The sequence below is a fragment of the Meleagris gallopavo genome, chromosome 6 (assembly GCF_905368555.1).
Source record: "Meleagris gallopavo chromosome 6, MGAL_WU_HG_1.1, whole genome shotgun sequence".
Taxonomy (NCBI): domain Eukaryota; kingdom Metazoa; phylum Chordata; class Aves; order Galliformes; family Phasianidae; genus Meleagris; species Meleagris gallopavo.
Window position 1 is genome coordinate 30,343,295 of NC_139409.1, and position 22,968 is coordinate 30,366,262.

Consider the following 22,968-nt stretch of genomic DNA (forward strand, 5'->3'; position numbering starts at 1 on the left):
CCCCAAGGACAGCGGTGAGATTAAATCAGAGCCACCAAACTGGAGTTCAAAGCCTTGCGTGAGGTAAGCGTTATGTTCTGGGAAACCTCAGGGAATCAAAACAGCCTTACACAGCGTTGTTGGGGAGGATTTGCAAAGACAAAAAAAAGGTCAGTGAGAGGAAACAGCAAAGGTCTATATTTAACTCCAGGAAGGGAACTGAACACACTGTAATGAGCGGAAGGGGAAAAATAAAAAAAAAAATCAGGCGAAAGATTATGATTAAAACTGGAACTGGAGGTCATTTTCTCTATTTTTCTAATGCATGGTAAGACACAAAGCAAGACCTGTCAGGAACATGAGATACTGAGTTCACAGGCAGACTTTGGCAATGCATCCTCTGGATGACACAAAGCAGCACCACCACCATACCCCTCATCTCCCACTTCGGCCATGCACAGCATGGATGCATGCATGCCTGTGAGGACTGGGATGAGAGAGCACTGATCTAACAAGATGGCATTGACACCATTCCTTGGTAAAAGCCACAGCTCTCCCTGCTGAGGTGCCAGCCCCCAGGAAGCTGTGTAACTGCACATCTCAGGATATCTCTGGGCTCTCTCTCACATCTACTTGGTTCCCTAGATTTGGGGGATTTTAGATCTCGGAACTTGCAGCTGACACTGAGGGCTGCTTTATCATCTCTCTCATCCTACCTCAAAACAGCCAGCCTGATTTATTTCCTTTTGTTTTAAAGATTAGCTCTGTGCCTGAGGGGGATTTTGTAATTGCTTAGAATGGAAATGTTAATGGCTTAATACTAGCCTGGAAACCCAGTGCTGGGACTCATTAGGCAGAGCTCTGCCTGAGGGGTGTTGAAAAGCTGGGATCTGCTCTGGCACTCCGGCACTCCGGAGCAAGTGGGGTGAGCATGGGGACACACTGGACATGCCTCCACCACCTCCTGCTTCTGGGCAGCACTCTGAGCATCAGGGGGAAGGAGGGCACAGGACCAACTGCACCTTCTCCATCTTTGAGCACCCAGGAAAAGGGACAGAGAAAGGACAAGGCTTCGAGACCCTTCTGGCAGGCAGGCACTACTTGTCTCTGTATCAGTGCAGTTAAATAGTGTCACTTCTAATGAAGAACTTCTACTGGAAGCAGAAATTTCCAGACAGCTTTTAAACTATGACTACAGTGAATATCTCTGAGGGTGGAAGAAACAGCAATTTGCTTTGTGGCCAACAACTAAGAGTCTAGATAAATTCAATGGAGCAGAAAATTGCATCTGAGCCACGTTGTACGGATACAACACAGCATTTTATTGCATATTTGAAAAACCTGCCTGACTTTCTAATGCTGCGTCTGCGCTGTAAGAGAGCTCCACATTTAAATTTAATTAACTTTAAAGGGACACTCTGAAGTTATTTCTCATAATCAGAGCAAGGTTCTTATTTCATTTACTTGAAACTACTTTTGTTCCTCTTGTGCTAAAATATAGGAATTTGTCGATTTATTAATGATTTCTGTGCTAATATCAAGTGCAAATAATTTTAATATAAACATTCTTGATGTAGAATGAAGTCATAGAACAGCTTGGGTTGGAAGGGACCTTAAGGATCATCTACCTCCAACTCCCAGCCATGGGCAGGGCTGCCACCCACCAGCTCAGCCCAGGACCGCACCCAACCTGGCCCTGAACACCTCCAGGGATGGGGCATCCACAGCTTCTCTGGGCAGCTTATGCCAGTGCCTCACCACCCTCTGAGTAGAGAATTTCCTCCTGCATCATATGTACTGTGCAACACATTGGGAATTGCCAGCCTTGGCAACATTTCTTCTGGATCACCATACTGAAGAAGCTTGCTGTGTTATTTTGCAATGTCTCTGCTACCCAGCACACTTCAGAGGCATGAGACTGCATTGCATGAATGCTTCTCAGGTGCACGCTTTTACATCCCTCACAGCAGAGCAGTGCAAACATCATTGTTACAAGTTACTTGTTCAGGTTTGCCTTCCTTTGAAGCCTCGATAATTATATCCAGCTGAATTAATGCAAATGCCTTTGAAGCCTGCCAAGAGGAGAAGCGTCTTGTGGCTACCAAACTGTCACCGGCTTATTTGGAAAACTGTCTCCAAACATGTTAAACTTGCAGCAGTAGCAGGCTAGCACAAACAGCCTAACGAGAACTCTTCCGGAACACAGGAATAATCAAATGAATTTGTCACGTTCTAGACAGTGTCATTAATAATTAATGACACTAAGATAATGGAATAACCAAGATACTTGCTACTGAGCTCGCTGCCCAAGTCACTGCGCTAGCAAGTAGCTCTGTCACGCCTTTCAGCCTGCAGGAGGACAGATGGGCACATCCCATTCACTCAGCTTTACAGAATGAGTAACATCAGCTTGCTCTACCCTGGTGAGGCAATGGGGCATGGCTCTGCCCAGGAAAAAGCTGTGAAAATTCACACTTTCCTCCTGACTTGAAAAGCAGCTTTGTTTATTATTATCTAGACGAAACGTTTTCTTGTAGATTTCATTGTATCTGCCACATATTTACCTAAATTCCATGTGAAAGAATAATCTCCTTATGAGTATTTTAACTAACCTCCACAAATTTTTGCACGTGCACTCACATGACAAAGAAGAGCAGACAAGCTTTAACATTACCTTTCAGAAGTAAGGGCATGAAGGGAATCTTCGGAGATTTCATTTTCTTGAATGCATCTCTGTAAGCTTTATGATTCAGCGAAGGGTCCTACAATACCATTTGGGTAATAGAGAGAAAAATCAATAGGCTATAAAAAGAGCAATTCTAAATCCATTATCGGCTTATGATCCGAACACAACTTAGATATAAGAAGGCTCCTTCAGGAAATGAGGTAGATAAAGGTTTTCAAACTGAGTGGCTTACTAAACTGAAGAGGAAATGTAAACAATGAGAAGAACAAAAGTAATTATGTTCCTCTAGATGAAGCAGTTCTAAAACTGGAGTAAGCTGCAGAACTGATACACCTCAACAACTCTGTAATTTCCCCATGATTTTCTATTAGCGAAATTCCTTCAGTTTACTTTCTAGCACAAAACGTACCCCTAGAGCATATTGCTGATAAATTTCCCCTTGCAAACAATACCCACACCCCCACTCATCCTCCCTCATAAAAGCAAAACAAAAACCAAACAGAAACACCTATTCTCAGATCAGTGAAACATACTGGACATTTTCAAAGAAAATAAGAGAACATGATTCAGTGGCATTGTGCAATTCAAAAACCCATCTCAATTTCCTCTCTAAGCAAGTAATTTTGTACACCAGCTCACAGACAATCTTGAAAATATATTAATTAATAAAGGACTCATAGTGCAGCAGCATAACAATGGTTAAAGGCTGGATTTCATGCTCCCTGCACTAGGCAGCGATCTCACCAGGCACCCAGCTCCCTGACAGCCAGAGGAAACACTTGTTTACTCAGCTTTGATAATGGAGACAAAGACCCTTAGCTTCTTACTTTTTATTTTATTTTTATTTTTATTTTTTTTAAACATCAGCTGTCCTCCTTGTCTGAGATCTGCAGCACATTTCCTTGGATAGAAGATGATTAACCAGCAGAGCAATAGAACAGTTTTCAAACTGATGATACTGGTGAACGGGCGACACATTTGCCTCACTCTGCCCTTCCTCCAGCTGTCAGGAGCACAGCCTGTTTCTTTTTTGCTTTTTCAAGACCACCTCTGAGCTTTGGAGGGCTGCATGGTCTACAGCAAATCTCTGATCTGACACAACCAGGTTCTAGCTCCAGTGACAGGCAGGCTCGACATAAATTAGAAAGAAGGGTGGTAGGTAAAGACGAGCAACTCTGTTTTGCTGCCAATGCTGTACTTACTGTCAAGCTTTCCAGTTCTGTGAAAAGTTTCTTGAACTTTCCGGGAATTTTCTGAAGTGGGGAATGCAGAGAAAAAAAATAAGTAGAGTTGGTAAAAAATAAAAACAAACAAAGACAGAAAAATGCTGAACTTTTTTTCTACAGAACTGATCTGTGAAGTGCCTGCTGGCGAGATACCAGAGCTGCACTACATCCTGCAGCCTCCATACCTTGGGTTCTTTTACAAAAAGAGCATATTAACAGCTGTTTTTATTTACTTTCCATGCTGGTGTCAGAGAACTTTCATAAAAAATGAGTACCTCATCTCTGATATCTCATTCTAATCTGACAGGGAAGGATTCCATGAGAACCTAAGCACAAAATAGCTTCTTCCTTCATCCTTTGTATGCTAACGCCTACTCTATTCCATAAGCATCTGCTGCCTGTATCTCTAAGATGCTTTAATGGATTTGCATCATTATAGTCAAAACAATTTTTCCTTAATATGAATTTTGCTGCTGGGTTTGTGGGAATTTGTCATTTTTTTTCCAGCTGTACTGGATAGTTCAGTAGAAGTTATATCCCCCCTTACTACAAATCCTGTCTCACTCGTGTACTTGGAGCCTGACAGCCACAGTGATACTATCGGAGGAGAGAAATTCAGAACAATTAAGATTAAGTGGACGTGTGATATGATTAAAATGCTAAAATAACTGGATATGGAATTGCAATTGCACATTTTTAATATCTTTAATCAGAGAAAGTTAGGGTCATTAAAATACTGCATATTGTAGAAAAAAATGTAGAATATGCTTGGGAGTACACTGCTTGTTTAAGAATTCAAGTGCAGAACCAACATAATTTAGTGTGTAAATGGTTGCTTAAATTTAGGTGGCTTCATTTACATGTGTAAGTAATTATAATTAATTTATAAACATTGCTCTACTTTCTAGAAGTCACATTACTAATGCAAATAACCTTCTGCTTTTGAAATTTGCAGAGAAGTTTTTTTTTAAAAATGCCTATGACTTCATAAATATTTTACACACAGGAACTTGACATATTTACAGCGATACATGTGCAGAGACACTCCTTGTTCAGACAAGCAACACAGTTTGTTCCTCCTAGAGAAGTTTGCCAGAGGCACATGATCCTCAGAGGGGTCTCACCATGCAGGAGAGTTCCCTGTTGTATGGGCAAGAGAATCACACACTGTTGCCAACAATACTTAGTTTCTTCCAGTGTTCTACTACAGTCCACATAAAAGGAATGAGTGGGGCAAGGTGTTTTAGAATCAAAAGACACAGGGGGATTCCATAACGTATGTATTTTTTCTCTATACTGTTTGCTTTATCTGTTATTTAAAGGTAGCGAACTGCAAACTCAACCCCAAAGTAAGTCATTGTCCTCATTTCTCTGCATGCCAAAGTCACTGGCATATGCAGTGCCATTTACATATGCATGATTTCATGTGCTAGATAGATTTGTAACCCTCCAATGGCCACTGGGTTTCAGCTGCTGGTACTCAAAAGCATCTCCAAAGATCACAGCCATTCTTTGTCACTTTGTGTTACAGGTTCACATTTGTTGAATACTGCCTGCTTGTGGTGCTAGGGCAGTGGCAAAGGATGATGCTTCTCCCCATATAACATCAAATTACTCCTTCCTCAGTTTTAGGTTCACCAGCAAATACAGTAAACTTGCAGATAACTACTACTCGGTAATCTACTGAGATGGAACAACAAGCAAACAAGGGACAATATAAACACAAGTCTCAGTGGAATCCTCCTCTAAACATCTCATGCTCTGACTGACTGGCAACTGATAGCTTCTTTAACAGTCAATCTCTGTTCTCTAGTATGTTAATTCATGGCAACTGTGAGGGACTTAATCAAGGAGAAGTTAAAAAATTTTGTTTTTCATTTTATAAATGAAATGCCTTGTTTAGAACCAACCTTATAAGATGTTCTGTTTTGACATATATTTACAATGCTAGGATAATTTACCTGACTTTTTCTAAAAGGCTGAGAACTCCTTGCTTTGCTCTTATTCAAAAGCCCTGGAAGGACACATTTATTTGAACTAATACGTATCTAAGGCTTCGGGTCACAGTAAAGTTTCTCTACTGACATTTGTTCTCCGTTTGATTTCAGCATGAAAAACAAATAATTAGGAAGAAAAGGTAGACAACCAGTAGACAACATATATGAGAATTGGTTTTGACAGAATCTAAAAGATGTGTCTTACCTCCCAGGTCTGAGACAGCCGGCTGACAGATGCAGTGTTGAGACCCATAACAATGGCAAAAAATGAATTCAGATTTCTTTGGGCTTTACAGCTGTGGAATAAAAATATGAATGTTATATCCTGATTTTTTGTCCTCGGAATAAGAGATAAATGGAAAGCACAGGTATCCTAGGTTACTGAGTCCAATTTCAGCTCTCAGCACTAACATACAATCATCTTCCACGTAATGAACTCATTAAACGTCCTACCATGGCCACCTGCAGTCTAGGTGATGTGGTCTCAAAGAAGTTTTTCAGCAAGTGTTCCATGTTTCATCAACCCTGTTGTTGGCAGGTTATTTTTCTTCCTTTGCTGTCGGAAGTAATTTTCCCTTTTCAATGTTCAAGTTACTCTCTGCTGTCCTTTACCACACAGAATAAATCCTTGACCTCTATTCTCTTGTATTATAAATATTTTCATCTCCTTTTTCATTTTTTTCTGAAAATTGTACATCACTGGTTCCTTCAATTTCTCCTTGTGGCCATGGATTGCAATCTATTTCTTCATATTGCTATTATCTTTCATTGAATTCTTTGTATTTCATTTTAACTTCTCTTCCCTCTCTCCTTCTTACCAAGGAGAGGTAATGAGACAGTGGGGAAGGAAGGAGGAGCACAATTACTGCTTTCCCTCTTAAGTTCTTACATCTTTCTCCTCTGCAAGTATAAAATAAACATAAAATATATCTACTTGGAACAGCATCACACTTTGTCCTTGTCTTTAATTTGTCATCTATTATCACCCAAAGACCTTTGTCATAGTACTGTTCTTTACAATCATGCATTTATTTCTTCAGCTTGGTATTAGAATTCCCTAGCTGAATTACTTTGCATCTATCTAAATTAAATCTTATTCCGCTGTTGTTTGCACATGCCACTAGACTCTTTAGATCACTCTTTTTTTTTTTATCCTCCAATGCATTTGCAATCCCTCATCATTTTTATTGTCTGAAAATCTGATTAATGTTCTTTTTACATATCCCTATAAATTAGTTGTAGTTTGCACTAGTTCTAGTACTGGTCTCTACGGAATTCACTTGATACCTCTATTCTTTGACATTTCTCTACATACAGTCAGTCCCTCCTTATTTCTAATCAATTAGAAAATATGAAATCCTGAAATAAAGAGCTCTTGTCTCTTTATATATATCCTGAAATAAAGAGCCCAAAGAAGATTCCATTTCTACAGATTCTTGAAGATTACAAAAACAGATGTATATTTTTGTGAGTATGAGAAAGACAGAATCCTAACATGATTTTAAGTATGAGTGAATCCACTGTCTTCAATGGGATTAACCATCAGGGAAAAGTACATGCCCATCCTTTAAACTGGAAACTCCCCGGCACTTGTTACAAGTTTGCATAAAGCTCACACTCATCACTGCATACCATTTTTAGATGGTGCCTCTCATTTAATTTCAGTTATCTTGAAGTTAATCCTGACTCTGTTGTTCGAGTTCTTTTATCATTAAAGTCAGGCAGCTCTCAGAGGTAATCCTCTGTGAAACAAGAAAGGAATCCAACATAACCTGGATAAACTGCTATCGGAGGACCCAATTCTCTCAAGCAACTGCAGAGAGAAGGTAAGTATTTCAGTCAGCCACCCTTTGAGCAGCACAAAGGCATCTGTTACAATCCATTTGTTCTAACACCATGCTGACTTGCTTCTCTGACTCCTCTAGATGCTCATTTCTAGCAACATGCTAACTCATTTTCTCTCTCAAATCACTTGTTTTCTATTTTAGACTAACTCATCAACAGAAGAATAGACATCTGTGTGTCAGTAACTGACTTTCCTTAAGTACTGACATACTTGTGTAAAAGCCCATCTTCTGCAGGTGCAGTTCCCTCAACAATGAAGCACACACACACACACACACATGCACACTATAAGATCTTAGTTCTGTTATTTTGCTGACAAAGTGGAAATCAGAGAGAGACTCCTTGCTGATTCTGAGGGAGCACGAAGCAGCCAGAGCAGTTCAGAGCTCCCTGCCTCTCTCCCTTCATCAAAACAGCAGGGCTGCTTGGATCATGCCTCTGCTTGGAACACTATCCCTGCACCTTAACCGTATCCCCTTCAACTCTTCCAGAATTTATGAGATACAATCATATTTTCACTTGGAAACATGCTTTTCAGAATTAAAAAAAAAAAGACCTCGAGCAAACAACACTTTGTTCTCTCTGCATATCTGTTATGTCAAAATCTACATGCTGGGTGATGGGTGCTTCTCCAGTGCACTGGGAGAGCCTGTCTATCATTTACTGACAACTGTATTTAGTTTCCACAACTTAGACTATTCACTTCACAGACATGGAATTAATTGAGACAGAGCAACATTCTAGTCTGGAGACAAATATATCTACATTCATGTGGGACAGAACCATTCACTTTTGATTTAATTGGACCAAACATGGCCATTGATAAGGCAGAAAATGAACATATTACCATGTACCATAGAACTTGCAAACTAAATCAGATCACATTTATGAGTTACACAAGATTAGATTAGGAGAATTAATTTTGCCAAAGGCACTGCTTCAGCAGACAACAGGCTTTTGTTGTAACTGCCTTGCAAATTAAATCAATCCAGTCGGTAAGGGGAACAAATTATACATTTTCCATGAATATGCATATTCAAATATTGCAAAAGACCAACAAGAGGAGAAAGAGGCAAGGAGAATGGTTGCACATATTTAAACTGCTCCATTCCCTTGGTTACCAAAATAAGAGCGATTTCAGAGAAAAAAGCTCTCTGTGTATAGTATATGTATGTATGCTGTTCCAAGGCACAAAATAAATGCCAGTACTACTTACTATTAGTGCAAGAACAGACGGTCAAATCTCATTAGTGAGGAACCGTCCTGCTCCAAAAAATTAAAGAGTACTCCAGACAAGATTGTATGGGGCAACAGATTACTGCAACCATTTTCCTTCTAGTTAGACCTCTCAGGTTTAAAACAGAATGTTCTATTTTTCTTATAGTCTCTGGCAAATAACAGTGCTGCTACTCAAATAGCTTTATATTGGAGTTTCTCAGGTTATTTCTGCAAAGAAAAGAACTATCCCTACTATGGAAGGAGGTATTTCTGCAGCATTAGGGATTTTCCATTTGATACTGCAAATACATTAAGTAAACTGCTGACAAAGAGTTGTACATCGTATATTCCACCACATTTAGTTTCAGCAAGTGTGTGCTGTTATTGTTTATGGCTATTTTTACTTACGTATGTTTACTACACAGTAAACTGCTTTTTGTCTTTGCTCTTGCACCTAACTCTTCTTTCCCAATACACATTTATGTAAGGCACACATATTCAAGGATTTGTATTGCAATTTTAGAAACTTACTGGGCAGCAATCTTGATGAACTTTTTGACTAGCTGTACACGTTTGCAGAGCTGGCTGCAGAGAAGTATCTCGGTGGCAACCCAAAGCTGGACCTCGTTGCATCTTTGAAGTAGAAGACTGAGATTCTCAGTGTTTTCAGCACTGCCCTGTCTGCTGAACGTGAAGTATATCAGCTCTTGCTGGAAGACATGGACAACAGAGAAATACAGTTTAAATATAAGCGAGGTATAAATTATTTAAAATGCTGGTTTTGAAACAAGATTTAGTAACAAATGGCTATTTTTTATTGTTCACGGGCCAATCACAAATGATTCAGGTTTCAAATCTGGTTTCGCAAAGTCTAGAGGTGAAAGTCTGAGAAGTCCTGAAAGTCCTGCAAGATTCCTTGTGAGATTTCTTGCAGTTCCACATGTGGTTACACCAATCTGTCTCTTTCTGTATTTCATCACTCCTACTCAAGTGTGAAAAATATCAGAGCACTGCAGAATCTGAAAGCTTTCCATTCCAATTTCTTTCTAAAAATGACTGAGTTTTCATGAACAGAAGAGCTGCTCTTGCCTTCTGTGCAAAAAGCTCTAGTTTTTGCGTCTAACCTGAATAAAAGAACATGAAATGAAAGATCAAGAAAATCTGATGAGAGGTAAGAGAATTTCCATGTTGTCTTCTCAAAAAGCCATCACACTTTTCAGTAAGTGATATTTTCAAGTGACATTTTGCAGTGTGAGCTGTGTGTTTTACTTAGCAGCTCACACCAGAACCTATCAAAGTTGTTGAAATAATCCAATGGACACAGAAGTGGGCAATTATGCCCTTTCTAAATCCTGTCTGATATTTTCTTATCCCATTGAAGCCAAACCAGAGCAGTATTATGAACATCTGAAGTTTCTGAAATAGTGTATGCTGTTGCGATTAAAGCCATATCAAGGATACCTATTTGTGGAGTTCCATATTTACTGGAATAATGTTGAATGCAAAGTACAACTTGCATAGACAACACGTGAATACAGGCAATTTTTAAGAATAACCATGAGCTTTTATTTTCTTCAGGTAAATCTCAGTAAAACCCATGAGATATACAGAGGACATGAGATGCATCGCCATAGGGAAGCTACAAACCTTTGGCAAACTTTTTCAGTACCAAGGATTACTGCACAGCTCTTTCAATTAACTCACTATAGAGAAATTACACTGTCACGATGATAAACTACGATCCAAGGAATGCTGATGCTCCAAAACACTAGTGCAACTTCGGAACCCCATAGCAACATAATATTTTACGATAGTAATATATTTGGAAGTGAACATGATGTTGCTCACCTCATGAATTGCATTGAAGAGGCTCCAATCGAAGTTGGTTAGTTCTAAGGCAAGATCCCAGGTGTTAATTCCCAAAATTCTCACAGACCGTTGCTGCAATTCTTCATTTTCAGCAAATGGGCTCTAAATTAATAGACAAGAACAAAAAATCCTGAGCAAGTGCCAAAAGGCTAACAATGAAACAGATTCTAGACCAAGGTACAAAACAAAGCTGAGTAAGTAATGTTCTCTAAGTGCACTGAGGGCTTTTTTTTCCCCACATTAATTAAAATTGGTGAGTGATAGCATATTTAATAAATAGCTTGAAATAAGAAATGGGTCAATAGGATCGATTATGGTCTATTGGATTAGGACTTCTCCCTCTCTCTCTAAACTTTGAGTTTAAAAAAAATGACCAAACAGGTAATGAACATAATGAAAATATGATCTCTGAAATTATCAGAAAGTAGATTTTGAATTAAGATATCAGGAAATCTCTGCAAACATACCAAATTTAGAACAAATTCACAAAACTTGCCACCAGTCAACACATGCTTACAAAAAACATAAATCCACCTGTTTTATGATTAATTTATTCTAAATGCAGTTGCCAACAAACACTGTGCATTCTGATTCATAAACGTCACTTAGGTTATTACTGGGGAGTTCACAGGCACTGCTGGTATTAAGGGTCATTTGACATAGCCATTATTAGCTCTGATTTTCAAAGGTTTGTATTTCTCTTGGGTTTTTTACCTCATCAGTCTGAATTTTGGCACATGAACCATCTGTCAAGATGAAAGATTATTCTTATCAGTTAAGCCATTACTTTGGCGCTTTATTTTTGACAGTTACAGCAAGCTTTGCCATTTTTATTATGCAACTAATGAAACTAGATTGGTTGTCACCTGACCACACTGCAAACCTTTCCTTAATGTTGGCATTTTTAGAGGAAGCTAAAATGCTGGAGATAATGGGGATGACGGATTACAATGATATCAGCATGTCAGCTCTTCAGGGCACGTTGATCCCACAAAATGTAAATAGACATTTCTCATAGCTAGGGTGAATGCACAAATGCTAGTGCTGACAACACGTGAAAGTCAGCTGCAATACTGTCCCCACACTTTCCCCAAAGTGCATGAATAATTAGCAGAAAAGACTAATTATTGGAGTTCCTGCCTCACCGAGGTTTCAGGAAATCAGCAGGGAGAGAGATTTTGCAATCTCAGTTTTGGAGGAGAGCAGGAATGAGAGAACTGCAGCCCTCCAACCCACTCCCCTCTCTGGCACCAGAGAGACAGAAGGAAGGGGAGGTGACAGCAGCAGCAATATAACCATATGGATACCACAACACCATACCCGCGCTGATGCTCAGTAATTTTCATAAAACTCACTCTATATATATACATCTACATGTAGTAATTCTGTGTTCATATGTCATGTAGAGTTTATCACTTCCTACAATTCTGTACCAGCCATTTTAAGTATTGTACAGGCATATGAGGCAAAAAAATAAAATAAAAAAAAATAAAAAAAAGCTATGTGAGCTCTGAAGTAATCCTCATCCCAGTCAGTCCTGTACAAGCACAAGCCAGCTTTTCTGGGCTGACGTAGATTGAAAGATTTAAGCTCTACAGAAGCTTTGGTCTATTTGAAATTGATGAACAAATTCCATTACTGCTCAGTCAAATAACTGCTGTTAATGCAAGATTTTTTTTTTCCAGGTATAGAACAGCTCAGTAAGCTCCACTGAGGAACTAAAAAATAAATTACATATTGAAAAAACGCTCTTAAAGGAACACTAAGCCCTTGATCTGGAATCAGACGTATCAAAAAGGGGAATACAAAATACATATCCTTACCAAAGAATCAGTCAGGTCTCTTCGGTAGACAAACATACGACTGGATGACTCATAAGATTTTGAGATGGCCAAGTCATTTGGTTGTAGTTCATGTTTTTCTTTAAAAACAGAAAGCAGAACACAGAAGCTTCAGAGAAGTAGTATAAGCTTTCTTAAGAAAAGGAGTACAAATATGAGAAGAACATTACAGTTATATTTGAAAAGTCATGTCAGCTTTTTAGAACGTAACTCAGCATCAAACACAATCCCCATGCAATTCCAGGCATGGGTTCATCATTTTCACACTATTCAGAACAATAAAAGTAAGATGTATCTGGTGCTGGACTACAGCGCAAACAAAAATATATGCTTTCAACTTTGACTTAATACAGGATAAACCCTTAAATTTTCTAGCCTAACCTCCTATGCATTATTGAACATTCCATTTCAACCCAATGTATCTACTACAACCACAGTGACTTTAGTTAGAGCAATGTGTCTCAGCCTCAAGAGACAGAGCTGTTGTGTGTCTCAGGCAGAAAAGAACGGGGACATGTCATCAATAGCCATTCACCCCTTAGAGAAGAGCAATGGGTGGAAAAAAACAATAACAAACCCAACCCTTTGCTAATTAATTTACACAGAGAAATTACTCTAGACCTATAGCAATTTGTTTAGTAACTAGTTGAGTGAAAGAGCAGGACTCTCCAGACAGGCAGTGAGGAGAAAGGACATTTTTCTCCAGTGGGCAATCTTAGAGGCACCAGAGAAAAGTGGAAGAAAAAATAAACAAAAACCCAGAACACAGCTAGAACGCTCATGCCCTAGGAAAACTGTTTCTTCCTATGGGCTTCAAGTAATCTGGAGAGCTGACGTGATATTTGTTTACAGTCACTGTATTAATGTAGACCAAAAAGCACTACAAGCATGCTGACAGCCACCTCAGACTGTTCATAGCCCATGAAGGAGGAGTAGGAACAGGCATTCAAGGGCAAAGTTTCAATAAAAGCTACTCATTTTGCCATTTCCCTTGCTCATACTGACATTAGATACATTCATGCTGAATTATCAGTATGTCTTTCCAAGGTAATTTTGAACAAAAAGACCTTGCTTGTTCATTTTAGGAGTAAAATAAAAATGTGATCTTCAATGCTCATCCTGCTGCCCACCAAGTGGATGGCAGACGACAGTTCTGAGTCACGCAAAAAAGAAAAAAAAAAAGGAAAAATAAAGAAAATGTGTCAGGCTGCTGATTACTGCACACAGTGCAGAAGTGACAATGCATAAGCACAAATTCAGTACTCTTGTTCTATCTCCAATTAATTCAGTCAATACCAAAGAGCATTTTGGGAATTACAATAGTCATGTACAGATGGCAGTCCTGTTGTACCAGCTTTTTAATTATTATTTCTTATTGAACAGCCAAATGGCAATTATTTCTATTCTGTGGCTTTCTCAGTAAACAATGCAGTGAAGAGATGATATTGTTTTTCATTACTTGTGAATTGTTGGTTTTCTTTACATAAGCAAGTAGGCAGTTACTGCCAGATTCATTGCTAGCAGAGTAAAGCTTGCCCTGCTCCTGAACAGTAGCACGAAAGACCCAAAGAACAACCGCAGCAGCCTGATCTTGCAGGGCTGCAAAACACACTGGATCTGAGTTTTGGCACGCATAAGGGTAAATGTGTCTGCCTGCAAGAGATGTAACCCAGCTGGTCAAGATGCCAACATGCAAAGCTCCCACACGGCCACCCTCTGCCCAAGCTCTTGACTGCTGGGGTAAGGCTCCAGCTATTGCCACTCACACTGGAGACCCGCAAAATTATTTAACCTTTCTCAGTATGGGGGAGGAAAATGTGGGCTTCCAATTCTGAATTGGATACGTAAGTGGGACAACTCAGCATTTGTCTATATTTCATTCAACTATACTGCCAAAGAAATAACTATGAGTGAAGTATATTTAAGGCCTCATCCTCTGCCTTAGGGGACTGACATCCACTAATGCTGGCTGAGAAGATGGCCCAGGTGTTGTAAAGGCTTAACCCTACTTTGTGGGCCCACTTGTCCTTGCTACATACCCAGTTACATTGCTTTATTTTCAATAAGAGCCCAATAAGGTATCACAGTGAGCAAAACAACCCGAACAAAAGATCTTAAGACCTGATAGCTTGGCAGTTCCCTACTATCAGCCTACCCTCATTCTGATCCTCCTCAGAAAAAGACACTAAGCCTCCTCTGTTAAACAAGAAACATTAACAGGCAAAAAAATATCAGTCATAAGCAAGTTTGCTTACAAAGTACTGCTAGGTCATGCTCAGTATCTCATCTGTGCAAATATATGCCTCCCTTCTCTCTACTGGAGAATATTCACTACCCATCCTGTAAATAAAGAAACAGCCACACATTCAGAAGCTGTTATTCCCTTTTATATTTTAAAAGAAAATCCTTCCTCAACATCTTCTAAATTCATTCAGATCTGAAAGTTGAAGATTTACATGTGGGCAAAAAGAAAATCTTGTAATACTGTTGAATAGGGAGAGTCTTTTGCAGTCCATTTCCAGCAAGGGAATGCCTCATCCAGTGTTACTCGGGAATGAGCTGTTTCCATGGGAACGGCTCTGGGAAGCAGCTCTCATTGTTCCATAGTCATCCAGCTGTGGGCCACAGCTGTATCTTGCACCAGAGAATCCCAACCCTCCCTTACGTGCTGCACTAAGAGGTGAGTGGTCAGATGAAGGAAGATTATTTACCACCAGAGAACGTGATGATCACCAGTGCCAATTCCTCCTCCGGGTACTGGATCTTTTCTGCAACAATCTTCAGTATCTCCTGTGCTGAAGTGGTTACTTGAGCTTTCACGCTGACGTAGGAGTGCTCCGTGATGTACACACGGCAGAAAACTGCAAAAAGCAAGAAAGGCAGGCTCAGAGGCAGCCAAAGGCACTCTGAAGGAATGAGGCAAAGCCTCGTAGCCCCAGTCCCAGCTGCAAGACAGGCCACTCCTGTACCCTGCCCAACAGAGGCATGAAACTGAGCGCAAACATCACCATTTCCCTACTTCCCACCTTTTCCCTCTAGGAAATGACAGGGACAAGCAAATGCATCTCCATAGATTCATTTCAGGGAAGCCTATTTAAGAGTTCCTACCCTGAGGACTCAATGTAGACAAATTCCTTTGCTGTGCACCTTCTGCATCCACTGCAACCTTAGCAGTTATCATCTTTTGTCCTTACCTTCTAGGCCCAGATAAATTAGCATTCTTTTAGTGTGTCTCATACCTGCTGCAGAAGCTGTTTTGCTCCTCCACTTTCACCTGGAACAGCATGCTTCTTGAGAAGCTCCCTGCTCTGTAACTACTCTCGCTAGCTTATCTGTCCGGACACTTAGTGATGTGCATTGTCAGGGCATTTTTGCATGAGCAGAGGCTGCCTGAACAGCAGTGCAATTAATTCTGATAAATCTATCCCAAGTCACTTGCAGTACGCATAAAACGGACTCATTTGGAGAAAATGGACAAATCCTGGACTCATAACTTCCACTGAAGTCCTAGAACTGATTAGGCTCTGGAGGTGATTCCCATCAGTAATGCTGCAGGAAGCTCATGTAATACTTTGTTGCTCCTTCAGAAGTGAGGTATACTCCCTCTGCTTCCCAGAATTTTAGGTTTGCAATCTTTTTTGCTGAGTTTACTGTAGCCAGTCGTTTGAAATACAGCTGCCATACTTAAAAGGGAAGAAACAGTTGTGGACTTGCAAAAATATTTAAAAAATGACACCTGCTAATGAGAATCACCACAACTCTGGATTTCATACTCACTTCTGTGCTTAAGCTTTCAATTTTCATCTACTTTTGTAGTTCTTATTGCAGATAGGCTGCTACCATGGCAGTATAATGCAATACTTCTCCAGAAACGCTGTATTTTTATTGATAGATGTATGCAGCAATAGCTCCTTGTCTGTCCTATGAATCTTCATGGCTTCAGGGCAGTACCATTAACTGAGGCCATGCCAGAAATGGTTAACAACTCTATCTTACTGAACATCTCTTTTGTGTGTGTAGAAGAGAAAAACGAAGATAAGAAGGAAGGAGGAACTCGACATTTAACCTTGGGGAAGAAAAGCAATTTGATTTTATAATTTTTTTCTTAACCTGTCTATGCTGACAGACAGTAAATCAGGTGCTCAGCATGTGTCAGAATCTTTCTTCAGAATACATATAACTCGTGAATAGACAGATATATCAACTGCACTCTAAATAAGAAAATAAGTAAATCTGACACAAATATTTGCCCTCCATATGCAAAGTGTAACATAACTTGCCTGCAGCGTATTTGTTTGAAGCCTCAACTTCTGTCATTTGGTAGAGGAAAGTGACAGCAAAATATTAACTTATAGTTGAGCTACTGACGTACCTTTTGTTTAGCACCAAACTAAACCAACCTACAGGTCAGGTTCTTGAAAACAATCATCACAGCAATTATTCCAAAACCTCCCCCACAACACATCTTTTAAATGTTCTGTCTGTGCTATCTATGGGCATAGCCCATGTCATCCCTTCCAGGAGCCTCACTGCTTCTCAGTGAAACGCAGCAGGGAACACTAACAGGAGGACACGGGCATGGGCTGTGAACCACCCTGAAAATACTTACATTAGGAGGTAGAATGCTTCTGGTCTGATCTCTACCACTGAGGGCAGGAGCCATTGGAAAAACCTATCCTTCACAAGCACTGTCACGTGGCAGCACTCCATTTCCCTCCATCGTGCCCAGGCACCTGCCTCTCTCCCCCTAGTCTTGCGTGTTCTATTTCATTCCCACAGTTCCAGCACATTCCATGGCTCATGCTCGCAAGAAGAGAGAGAACAGCAATTTATGGCCTTGCTGAGTCCAGCCTTTCCTGTCCCCATGGCCATTCAGTCTGTGTCCTCTCTTGTACTAGTACGTTTTTCATGAGCCGTGTTAGACTTTTTAAGAAGAAAAATGAGTGTGGGGGTTTTCATCCAGAAATGACACTTTAGAAGCAGCCTTGTCAGCCTAAACCTCAAATAAATTTCAGGCATGAAAGAGGCTATCTATCTACCAGCAGTACATAATGTAAAGAGAAGACTTGTCACTACAGGAGCTCAGTTCTTACTGTGTCACAAATGACCACTAAAAATACCCTGACTCAGCCTGAACTTCTGGAGTTTCGTTCCCACCAAGAAAGGAAGATAATACTGCATAAAGGGCTTCCCGGGAGGAAGCCCTTCTGCCTCTTCTCTGTTTGTGTGCATGTTATTCTCCTCCCTGCCTCCTTCTTCTCGCAGGCATTACAGCAGGGCGAGAGCCTCACTTTACCATTGCTTTAGCAGCAATGAAGGGAAAAATGAAATAGTTGATGTTAAAGCATAGTGGCATCTCACCCGCTACATGGAAATGTTTTTGTGGAGAGAACCTACGCAGGTTCTCAGAGTTAGCAGATCCTGCCCACTTAACCTGACAGGTGCATTCACCTCTTGCACCCAGGATCTAGGTCAGGAGACTATTCCTGCCCTGTGTTACAGCTTCCAACTCTGATGGACAGGCTGTGAGCTGCACAGCTCTGTCACAGGGCCACAGAGGAACAGGGCAGGTGGAAAGCCTGAGATCTCACTCCACTGCCGAGCGCCTGCAAAGCAGGAAGCAGACAAGTAATCTTCACACAGGCAAATCTCTCTTCTTTTGAGGCCCCAGGGCTGTGTTCAGAAGCTGTACGCCTGGAAGAAGACTGTACCTCAACAGGTAGCTCTTACTAAAAAGGTTACCCTGACATTTAAAAGTACTGCGCTAGGCTTTTTCCCATTCTTAAGTCATACTTACTTTCTTCTGCTTCATTCATGGCTCCTCTGTGCTGCAGCCAGGTCTCCTTTAGACTGAACTGGTGGAAAAAGGTTTTGTTCTTCAAGGGAGTGGGAGAGGAAAAAAAAGACACAACAATGATTGTCTGCATTCCTTCCCTTTACCGTGCAGCAATTGATAAAATACAGCATTCAATGCATACATCTGGCCAAAAAGGTTGCAGTATAGGAAATACACCCACCCTTCCTGCATCTAAGTTGCCTAACTTAATAATGGTAAAGGTGGGAATTTCTGAGGAAGTGAGACATGCCTATACCAAACAGCAGCCACACCTCAAGGTTCTTTGTAGTTATGTGCAGAGGTCACTTCTGACGTACTTTTCTCACACACATTTCCTATGCACCAATCGACCTATTTAGCAATTTCTCTACAATCTCATGTTCTGCCTCCTGTATTTCCACTGTAACATTTTAAGCCTTTTACATGCTTCAGCCCAGATACTTCAGTAGGTCAGCAGTTCAGCCCTGCACAATTCATATGTCAGTGTTCTCCAGTAGCGCTTTTTCCTTCTGCTTAAATAGACAAATCCATGTTCCTCTTTCTTTCTCTCTTTCTCTGCCCTGTCACAACAAATTCCCCTTCACTTTGGCTGCTTGACACCTGCAGTTGATGCCTGTGCTCAGACTGGTTTGCCCAGGTTTTCTGCATCTATCCAGCCAGGCGGGACGAGCTCCCAACTGTTATTCAAAACATTCAACAGTGACATCTCAGGACGTGTTGTTAAAATGATAATACTGTCACAGCCACTGCAGGTTAGTTCACACAAGTGATATGCAGGTGACACTGCCAGAAAAAAATATTTCCTTAAGCAATGTTGCAGGTCTAGCCTCACTGATGTATCCTGTCATGTTTTTGGTCACCCGTCACTTTCAATTGAAATGCCAAGAAAAAAGGTGAAAGTGGAGAGAGGGAAAGAAAGAAAGGTAAGTTAGCTAGCAATGAGCAAAACAAGGTTTGTGTTACCTTTCGGTGTGGTGAATATTCATCCACAGTGCTGAAACAAAAAGGAAAATTCTAATTATTCTTTCAATCCAAACCTTAGAAAGTTTTAGCAATCAAAAAAAAAAAGAAAATTTTTTTTCTTTTTAATTACACAGTCTCCACAGAACGGCTGTAGAGATCCTTCAGTGAAAGCTGAGGTTACTTGGCTCAACCACAAAACTTTCCTGGGAGTCACAAAGTCAGCATAGGAAAAAGAAATGCTGCCAGTCTGGGAGCTCCTGAAGAATGCCGATACCAGTGGCAGCCAATGTCCTTCCAGTTCTCAAATGGACAAGCCACAGGAATAAATTCCATTTGCTGGAAAAATGTGCCAAGGGAATATCTTTTAAAAATACCATCAGATTAATAAAATAATAAGCCTAACACAACCATTGAGAAATAGATTTGCTTCTCAATATTGCACGAGAGAGAAAGAGAGACAAGATGCATCATCTGAAATCAGAGACTGCTGAGTGACATTTTGACAGTTTTTCCACAAAGTTCCACACCACCCAACAACGTCAGATAAGATGGAATAATCTGGCTCTATTTTAAAGATTAATTGTGAAAATGAATACAGTACTTGTACCACTCATCCCTCTATCTTTACTGAATTACAACAAAAATAAATTACACTAAGGAAAATGAGATCTGATCACGAGGATAATCATTACTTACTGACGACGATGCATCCCAAGTATTTTCTGAAATTCTTTCAGCTCCTTCTCAAGAATGGGATATTCATACACATCATCTAACACATTCCGGTATATTGTCTACAAAGTAAAATAAATACTTTATGCAATCATCTGATAACTCAAAAATAAATCTGAAGTATCCCAGCAATAGTCTAAATCAATCAGGAGGAACCACACCGCAACAAATTTCATGATTTTGCAAGATCCATGAGCAGAGAGTGTCCTTGCTTATTTTTACAGGCTAGTCAGTGCTCAGTTTGTCTAAGAAGAATCATTCTGTATCAACACCAAGTGAGTGAGCAAAATATTGATGCTCATTAGTCTACAGACAAAATGACACTCATGGCTGTTACACAAAATCTTTGCTTTTACACATATAACTTCAACCATCACTTATGTTAATAATGTTTTGTATCACACCAAATCCTCAAGCAAAAATATTGGGTGTACAAAAACTGGACAGCCACACACCCTTATGGACAGAAAGACAGGCACTGCATCAAGGTACATGCAATAGTATAACCTGGCTGGTGGCTGGAAGGATGCCCAATTTCCAATACAGTACTACACAGCCTAGTACCAAAGAGCAAAAATCTTAAGGTCTCTGCTTTCATATGCAGTATGTTCTCTTCCAAAAACTTTGTATTATACACTTTATATTATAGATATCAAGGACAAAATTTAGATATGAAAAATGATGTTTTTTACTTTTTCCTGTTGCAGATTCTGAAACACTGTATATTAATTAAACAGCACTGAAATGCATCAGGAAGTAATTCAATACCTTTAAAAATTGTTTTAAATGCTCATCTTCGTGTAACCAGTCTTTGTAGAGAGAAGTCCACTGAGACACCAAATGCAAGACCTTTCGTTTCCTGCAGGATACATCAGAGTCATCTTCTTTCCCTTGATGGTTCTTTGCACAATAGGTACAGTAAGTTAAGGAAAATAAAAAACTAAGAACTCATTGAAACTTTGAAATTCAGCAATGCATAACCATCTCATATGTTGTTTGGCAATGAAAAACTATTTTTCACTACATTGTCCAGTTTTAAACATATATTTATCCTGTTTGAAGCTTTGCGAATTTCATCAACTTTTTGGAATGAAATACTCAGTAACATAAATGTTCATTTTCTACGTCAACAGAACTTTTTTTCCTTTCTAGATCAGAGAGAAAAGTCTATACGAAGTAAAATCCATTTAAAAGGAATTATACAATGTTAAGTCATAACTCCTGTAGAAGCTGGAACAAAACTTTGTCCTGCACACAGACGCCAACATGAATGTCTGCATGAAAGAGGACAACGCATCATTACAACAAGAAAACTATTGAGCAGAGGAAGTCAGTTTCTTTTTCCCTGTGCAAATTACACCATAAGCTGAAATAACACTATTAAGAAAAAAAGAAAAGAATCAATTTCTCCTATTGTCCTCTATTCACAAAGCAGAAACAGCAAATGACAGAAGATATTCACATTATACATCATTCCTGCCCCTTCGCTATTCTTTTTTTCAGTAGGTGAAATGACTTTCACAACAAAAAGAAAACAAAAAAAGTTGTTTCAATTCATAGCTCCAAGTTCATTCAAGCAACATTCTATAGCTTATAGAAATAATTGGAAATACAAAAACAGTTATAAACTGTATCACACAACAAAAGGTGCAGACATTGTAGAATACCTATTCTTTACATATTCCGCAGTGAATTACACAGGTATTCTAAGAATTAACATTTATGTTCTGGATAGGTTCTAGCCTATTGTTACATTGTTTTGTAAAAGTTGAAATGATTCATATAGCTTTAAACAAAAATGCATCTATAAGGTTTGCACTGTTGGTATGAGTTAAGCTTGACAATATACAAACCTAGGTGTCACTGTGTGATGGGTGTTAACACAACACTTAAAAGGATATTGCCTCAGAAGTGCCTGGCACAAGTCATCTGTTGTCATGAAGACTGTGTATGTGAGAAGGAAGTCATCCAGGAGAGTTTCTGCAGAGAAAGACAAAAAAAAAGCCTAAGGTACAATATATTTTTGAGAGGAGGAAGACAGTACCTATTGTTGTTAGCGTGCATAACAAGAAAAAAGCCTAAAGAATAAGTCACTGATGTGTCACACAGTTAACGATACATTCAGACTGCAGAGATGAGATCCTTATTAACAAGCACATCCTCAGTTCTCAATGAATAAACAAGCAGAACTATACACAAAATAAGCCACAGTTCAGGAATGAATATGAGTCCTTATCACAAACACCACATTCCAGTTGGCTCTTCTGGGTGGTTCCAGCTATTCAACATTTCCACCAACCAGTAAGTTGTTTCAGAATTTCAGAAGACAAATTTTTGTAATAGAAAACTGAGATTGCCATGTACAGTGGTGAACATCTAGGCACAGTATTTGAGAAGCAAAAGCCAAGCATACTTAAATATTCAGCTAGTTAAGACTTGTGTGCATCGCTAATTGCTGGGATACTTTCTCTCTGGTTTATTTAATTACATTATTCAAAGTTATTTTCTGCTCCTGACATTCCTGCACTTGGTTTTTATCAGTATAACTAAAGGCACCTGCCAACGCCTCTCCTGCAGCCGTAACACCTCAGGCTGTCAGGACAAGAGGCACTGCCAACTCAGACCTCAGTGTAGTTTTCCCTTTCCTCATTCCCATGCCAGGCTAATTTTAGGGTTTATCCAAACCTTCACCATGCACACATGCAAGGAAAGAAAAATGTTTTTCACAAGATGAGAGCGTTCAGGGGAAGTCTTGTGATGGCCTCCAACAACCCAA

At 39.8% G+C, this 22,968-nt stretch overlaps 1 protein-coding gene across 4 annotated transcripts in view; it reads right to left on the minus strand.

Annotated features, from left to right (window-relative positions):
• The window catches only part of RAPGEF5 (Rap guanine nucleotide exchange factor 5), a 150,855-nt gene that overhangs the window by 12,559 nt on the left and 115,328 nt on the right, over positions 1-22,968 (minus strand). For all 4 annotated transcript variants that reach the window (XM_085226174.1, XM_085226177.1, XM_085226176.1 and 1 more), the window contains 12 exons: positions 22,094-22,172; positions 20,961-21,105; positions 20,157-20,254; positions 19,461-19,491; positions 18,459-18,537; positions 15,373-15,522; positions 12,644-12,741; positions 10,800-10,922; positions 9,483-9,661; positions 6,094-6,184; positions 3,868-3,918; positions 2,654-2,741 (listed from right to left, as the gene is read on the minus strand). In XM_085226174.1, coding sequence (XP_085082300.1) covers positions 2,654-2,741; positions 3,868-3,918; positions 6,094-6,184; positions 9,483-9,661; positions 10,800-10,922; positions 12,644-12,741; positions 15,373-15,522; positions 18,459-18,537; positions 19,461-19,491; positions 20,157-20,254; positions 20,961-21,105; positions 22,094-22,172 — 1,212 coding nt within the window. The remainder of the gene's footprint in view (positions 1-2,653; positions 2,742-3,867; positions 3,919-6,093; positions 6,185-9,482; positions 9,662-10,799; positions 10,923-12,643; positions 12,742-15,372; positions 15,523-18,458; positions 18,538-19,460; positions 19,492-20,156; positions 20,255-20,960; positions 21,106-22,093; positions 22,173-22,968) is intronic.